The sequence below is a fragment of the Pteropus vampyrus genome, unplaced genomic scaffold (genome assembly GCF_000151845.1).
Source record: "Pteropus vampyrus isolate Shadow unplaced genomic scaffold, Pvam_2.0 Scaffold371, whole genome shotgun sequence".
NCBI classification, from domain to species: domain Eukaryota; kingdom Metazoa; phylum Chordata; class Mammalia; order Chiroptera; family Pteropodidae; genus Pteropus; species Pteropus vampyrus.
Window position 1 is genome coordinate 182,005 of NW_011889152.1, and position 6,770 is coordinate 188,774.

The 6,770-nt window shown below is 53.6% G+C and overlaps 1 protein-coding gene across 1 annotated transcript in view; it reads right to left on the minus strand.

Annotated features, from left to right (window-relative positions):
- Positions 1 to 6,770, minus strand: part of SLC26A11 (solute carrier family 26 member 11) — a gene marked incomplete at its 5' end in the record, with an annotated part of 16,567 nt that overhangs the window by 5,693 nt on the left and 4,104 nt on the right. The window contains 3 exons of the mRNA XM_023523012.1: positions 41 to 101; positions 1,795 to 1,845; positions 3,302 to 3,374. Of these exons, the coding sequence (XP_023378780.1) occupies positions 41 to 101; positions 1,795 to 1,845; positions 3,302 to 3,374 (185 nt within the window). The remainder of the gene's footprint in view (positions 1 to 40; positions 102 to 1,794; positions 1,846 to 3,301; positions 3,375 to 6,770) is intronic.

Genomic DNA, 6,770 nt, shown 5'->3' on the forward strand with positions numbered 1-6,770 from the left:
GGGACCCCTCAGAAGCATAGAGAAGGAAGTGGTCACTCACCGTCCAAAGCTGCCCGTGACCGGGTATGAAGAGACGAAGGAGCCGAGCACGTTGGTCAGGCCTGGGGAGGAAACAGAACAGACTGGCTTATGGGGGAGGGGGCAGCAGGGCGAGGGAGATGGAGCCAGGAGACGGGGAGACTGAGATGGGGGAGCCACGGGGGGCGGCCCAGACCTGGCGGGTCTCTCAGGGAAGGGCAAAACCAACCAAGGTCTTTGCCGAGTTCGCTGAGGTCGAATCTCGCTCTCAAGCTTAAAAATAACTGCCCGCCTGGTCTGTGTGATGGAACACGCCTTCTTCCCACACACGATGGAGACAGGAACCCCAGCTCCCCAGGAGGGTGTATGGGGATGGCCGAGGATGGCATGGACAGGCCCAAAGCGCCCAGGAGGTCCGTTGCCGTCCACGGTGGAGTCGACAGGCAGAGGTCACAGCTAGCAGGCTGTCGTCCCCACGTGACGCATGACGCGAATTAACCCACGCTGGATGGAACCCTGCCCGGGCCTGGCTAGGACCTAAGAACCGGGCTAATTAGCTACATCCAGCACAGGTGGCCAGCCAGCATCCATCCCACCCAGACCTTCGCAAAGACCACGGCCTCCCCGCCCCACGAAACCCACAAGGGGCCCCAGGTGAGACAGCTCAGGGTGGGGTCCACTCATAACCAGGCCCCCCAGGTCCCACAGCCCAGCTCACGCCGAGAGGGGGTATAGGGGGGACGCCTCCTAGCACCAGTGATCTGTGGGGGACATGTCAGCCCCCTGCTCTGCGCTTGTGGGAAGCTGCCTGGCCTGACACCACGGGGTCAGCAGCCTGTGAGGTCAACATGTCCACCTCAGAAACCTCAGCTTTGTGACTGTCCTGCTTGTAGCTTCTGCCTGGGTTGTGCCCTAGACTCACCGTGTCATCAGCGGAGGGTCTGTGCCATTTGCAGGTGGACATGACAAGCTCTGAAACTCAAATCTGGGACATTTACTGGCGGGCATGTGGAAAGTCAGAGACTTGCTCTGGGGCGAGCGATTCTGGGGCCACCGACTCCACTGACCATGAGCTCAGAGCAGCACCGGCTATATGCCCGTGACGCACCCTGGGGCCCCATGCCCTTCGCTGCCAAGACACCAGCAGCTGGGGTCCCAATGCTCCGGGAAGTCGTCTGAGTGGAAGGGACAAGCAGTGCCACCCGTAGGACCTGTGCCCACCTCACGAGGAGCAGGAAGGCCTGGTATCAACGAAGTTAAAAACAGTGACCACGACCAAATTTAAGATTCACGCCGCGGTCTCACACTGAACCACCAGAGGGGCCAGGTTCATAACGATAAAAGGAAGCTAAGTGTGATACCAGGCACGGGCCCCTTCCACGGTGAGACAGCCTTGCGAATCTGCCCACCCCGCCTGGAGGGAGGCCAGGCGGACAAAGGTGCTCAGGACCCCGCACGACCGCGGGCTCGCCTGAGCCTCTGCCTGGCCACACTCTTCAGCTCTCTGAACCCCAGGAGGCGCGTTCTGGGCACTCCTGGGCTAGAACATGCCGCAGGCCTCAGGATCTGGTATGCGGCAGGCGCCCGGTGTCAGTCAGAATGGACACCAGACGTCCAGCCCCTCCTCCCACTCCGAGTCCGTGGTTAACTTGGCCCAACACAGGGCCACCTCTGCCCCTTGCGCCCCACCACAGCAGTCACTGGAATCATCACAACTCAGGCGACAGACACACAGGGAGGCGCCCAGAACTCGTGACAGCGACACCCCAGTCTTACCGATGGCCAGCAGCTCCTGGTTGGCATCGATGCGGTAATTATTTTGGGACGCTAAAGAGAAGAGACAATAAAAACGTTGTCACTAGATACCTGACGTCAGTAGGAAAACGCTCACGAAGTGAAAATAGGTTACGAGTTTCTCCCTACGGCATAGTCCAAAGTTTTGTAAATATAAGTGTAGAAACTCACATAGAACATGCACACACAATCAAGTGTATACAGGTACGTGTCTGTGTTTCAGAAAAAAAGCAGAAACAGACAGCAGAATGTCAACAGAGGTCGGGGGTCGAGGACAACGACAGGTGATTTCCTTCTTCTTTATACTTTGCCAAACTTTCGATATTTTCTACAACAAATGTGTGTCACTTTTATAATCAGGGAAAAAGTTTCAAACTAAAAACCTCTCTGAGTACAAGTCGAGATGACTAGAAAACCGCAGACGAGGCCACTGCAGAGAGATGAGCGGGCAGAGATTTGGGGGACAAAATGTAGACCGTGGTGGGCAAAGGTTTTCTGTGAAGCGTCAGGCTCCAGAGGCCACGTTGTGTGCCACGGAGCGTGAAGGGAGCGAACACATGAGCAGTGAGCAAGGCCGGTTCCCACAAAGCCTTTTGTGAACAGAAATACGAATTTCATATACTTTTCGTGTGTCACAAATTACTAATCTCCTTTAGAATTTTTTTTCCAACATTTAAAAACACAAAAGCCATTCCTCGGATGAGGGCAGCAGGCTGTGGTTTACTGAACCCCGAAAATGACGAGCTTCACAAATTAGGGCAGGAGATCGGCAAACGAAGACGCCCAGGTTCCAAGCTGGGCCGTCAAAACAAACAAACCGGGAAAACAAAAAAATGGAGAAAGCTGTGAGCCGGTCACTCCAGCAACCGAAACGACCTCGAGCAGCTGTGGGCATCTGGAAAGGAAAGCCCCGAATGAGGGACATTAGAGGGTCTCCTGGGGACAGTGTGAGCGTCAAGATGCTGGAACCCTGGAGAAGGAAATGTAACGCGGGCGCAACCTGGCCGGTTAACACGGGCTACGAGGTTGTGATGACATAGGCTGTTTATTAGGTTTTAACCCCTGGAATCAAGCTCTGTCCAAGCACAGGAAGACTTAACCGTGTGACGGCATGAAATGAAGCTGTCACCCACACGGAGGGCGCATCGCTGGACGGCCAGCGGGCCTGAGAGGGAAGGGCAGGGCCACGTGAAGGGCCGAGGGGCCGCCACTCACGCAGAGGGAGCAGAATCCGGGGCCGAGGTGTGGAGGTCCGCTGTTCCATGGATGGCGGGCTGTCAAACACCCCCAGCCGCCCCGGAAAGCGTTTTTTTACTGTAAATTCAATTTTACTATAGATTTCTTTTAAAAATATGAGCACTGTATTACTTGGATCAAAACTCGAATTTTTACAAATCAGAACAGACGAAAGCAAGCAAGAAAGCAGGCAAGCAAGGCAGGTGGCGCCCCGGGGTGGGAGGGCAGGGTGGGGACAGTGGTGGCACCTTACCAAAGGATTTGGCCACCGCGATGCTCTCCAGCAGACCCATCAGGGGCACCACGGCCAGCCCAGCCCCCATGTCCTGCGAGAGGGGAGACGGACGGTGAGCGGCCCCTGGGGGAGGAGGGTCTGAGCAGGCAGTGACCGGCCAAGGCAGACACTGGCTTGTCCACGTCTGGCAGAGCGCGTGAACGCTGTCTGGCTGCAGGGCCGTGAGCTCCCGCATGCTGACCGGACAAGGGGCAGGCCGGGGGCAGGACAGCAAATTCCTGCCACACCAGCGTCCACAACGGCAGGGACGCCCCTGGGCTTGAGGCAGAGAAATCAATGTGGGGCTCCCTCAGGCTGTGCCCGGTCTGGAACCCTGTCCTGTCTGTCCCTGAGCCCAGACGCCCTGTCCTGAGGACTCGGTGGCCTAGCTGAGCTCAGAGCTCCCTGTCGCCAAGCAGATGCATTAGGGGTACAGAACCAGGCCCAGGGGCCGCTGCGGCCTCGGCTCCCCATTTCGACCCACCTGTGCCATCTCGGCGAAGGAGACTGTCCTGTTGGCAGTGGTCACTGAGAAAGGAGGGACCTGGACTGGCGGGAGCCCCTCGACTATCTTCCCGGTTAGAATGAAAGGCTGGTGTCCGGTCACTTCAAAGGAGTACGCGACCAGGGCAGCAAAGGAGACCACCAGGGCATTGCGAGCTAGGACGGAGGGGGACCCGTCGGTGAGACCCGGCTGCTCCGGGTACAGAAGCAGAAGACCCTTCCCGGCCACGGCCTCTCATACTCCGGCCTCGGACGCAGCTCAGATACAAGCGACCGTGTGGCCGGCGTGAACCCACGACCCCATGCAAAATGCACAAAGGTAGGACAGAGGACGAGCAACACACAGGGCCAGTGTGCGCGTCACCTACTGGTCACCGGTGACCGCACAGCCAAGAGCAGAGCTGGAAACGCTCTTTGGGGTCAGCTGTCCCAGGACGATTCCGCTTTCAAGCGAGATGGAGTGACACAGGCGTCCCCCGCTTCCTGAAACTAAAACCTGGACCAATGGAGTGTGTGCGTATGTGTGCAGCTCTCAGATTAAACTTTTAGGAATAGAAGCCATAATGTTTGCAATGAAAAATACACTGGATGGCATTAAAAACAGATTAGATGTTGCAGGGGAAAAGGCTAGTGAACTTGAAGATGTGGCAAGAGACGCTATCCAAAATGAGACGTGAAGAAAATAAAGGCAGAAAAATCGTACAGAGAATCGGTAGCCGCGGCACAAGTTCAAGTAGCCTATTCCACATGCACCAGAGTCCGCAGAGAAAGCCCGCGGAGCGGCGCGGGGGGCGGCACGAGGCTCTGAATTCTGAATTCAGTGAAAAGTGCAAACTCGCGCATCCGAGAAGCTCAGTGAATCCCAAGCTCAAGAAACATGAAGAACAAAACCAAACGACCAGGCACATCCTCATCGAGATGCCTAAGACCAGCGATGAAGACAGCATCTTAAAAGTAGCCAAAGAGCAGGTCATAGACCAAGGAACGAAGATAAGAATGACGGCAGCCGTCGGGTCGTAAGCGAGGGAGGCCGAGGCCAGGACAGCATCTTTAAAGTTTGGAAGCGGGAAACCTGTGTAGAAGTCTGTATCTAGCAAAGCTACGTTCCAAAAACAAAAGCAAAATAAAGACTTTTCCAGACACACAAAAGCTGAGTCATCGCCAGCAGGCCTGCCCTACGAGACGGAGGCAAACTGACGGGCGTGGGGATCCGGGTTTACACGAAGGAACGCAGAGCACCAGGAGTGACCGTGTGACGATGACGTGGGTAAACGCAAGGCTCTTTTTCTTAAAAGTAAGGGTGCGTTTCAAGGGAGAAGTGAGATTGCTGTGGGCTTTATAATGGATGCTGAAGAACAATCTAGGACAGCGGCCCAGAGGCTAGGAAGGGAGACGTGGAAGTATCTATCCTGTCTTGGTTCTTACGTTGGCATGAAATCGAATGTATACTTCGGTAAGATAAAGAGGTATACCACAAACCCTGAAGCAATCGCGAATAAACAAACACACGAAAAACCAGGCAGGAGTTACCGTCGATAAGCCAGCGAGGAAAATCAGGGGAATCATAAAAAACGCTCCATCCTAAAGACTGTAGAAAAAGAGGAAAAGGAAACGAAGAATACACGAGACAAACAGGAAGCGAATGGCAACACGGAAGATCTGAAGGTCTGAAACGTACCCATCATCACATTAAACAGAAGTGGCATCGCCCCCAGGTAGAAGGCAGAGATGGTCAGATGGAACTGAAAAACAGAACCCAGCTAGATGCTTCCCACAGAAACACTTTCGACCTAAAGACACAGATTAAGTTAAACAGGTTAAAAGTAAAAGGGTGGGAAAACACGTGCTAATACTGATCAAAAAAGCTGGAATGGTAAATCAAAGTAGTTTTGAAGCTAACGCAAAGTAGGTTTATTAATATAGACATAGATTTCAGAGCGAAGACTATTACCATGGACGAAGAGAGTCATTTCGAGAGAAAATTGTAATGTTACGTGCGTACGTCCATGCAAAGAATATTCTCTGACCACAATGGAATTAAATTAGAGATCGATGGCAAAATACTAACTAGAGAATTTCCAAATCTTTGGAACTCAATAACTCCTAAATAGCTCCTGGTTCAAAGGAGAAAATAAATAAACCACTTTTGAATAATCCATGAGTCAAAGAAGTCAAAATCGTGAGATGCAGCCAAAGCAGTACTGAGAGGGAAATTTATAGTACTAACCATCTCTACTAGAAAAAGAGAATGGTCTCAGGTCGACATCCTGGGCTTCCGCCTTCAGACTTTGAAAAAGAAAGGTAAAGTAAACCCCAAATAAACAGAAGAGAAGAAATAATAAAGATCAGAACATAAATCGATGAAGTAGAAGACAAAAGCAACAGAGATCAATGAAATAAAAAGTTGGTTCTGTGAGAAGATCACTAAAATCAATACACGTGTCTATCTCCTGATCAAAAAACAAGGCAGATGACCTGCGGTAAGTCCTCGCTGTGTGAGTCGAGAGGTCGTGTTTGGTTGGTCTGTTTTACCTTTCGAAGCTCACATGGGGAAAGCGATGGCCCTTCCCAGAGGCCATCATGGGAATCAAAAGCACTGTGTCTGTGAAGTGCGCCATGAGCCGTCAATCACTGCATGTCAGATTACAACTCATTCAGCTTCTGCACCCGCCTTCCCGACTGGGGTCACAGACGCGGCGCAGCCAGGGGGGCCAGTGGCGGCCACACTGGGCCTCTTTCCTTTGCAGCCTTTCTTCGTTGAGCCTATTGATTCCACACCGGAAGCAAACTGCGCCTCCAGCAGATACGCGAGTGAAGCACAGCCTCTGGCTCTCAGCGGCACGTCCCCCCTCCGCCCCCCAGGGAGCTGCCCACACATCAGGGCTCCTCGATCCAGCGCTGCCGGCATTTGGGGCCAGCTCATTCTTTGCTGGGGGAGGCTGCC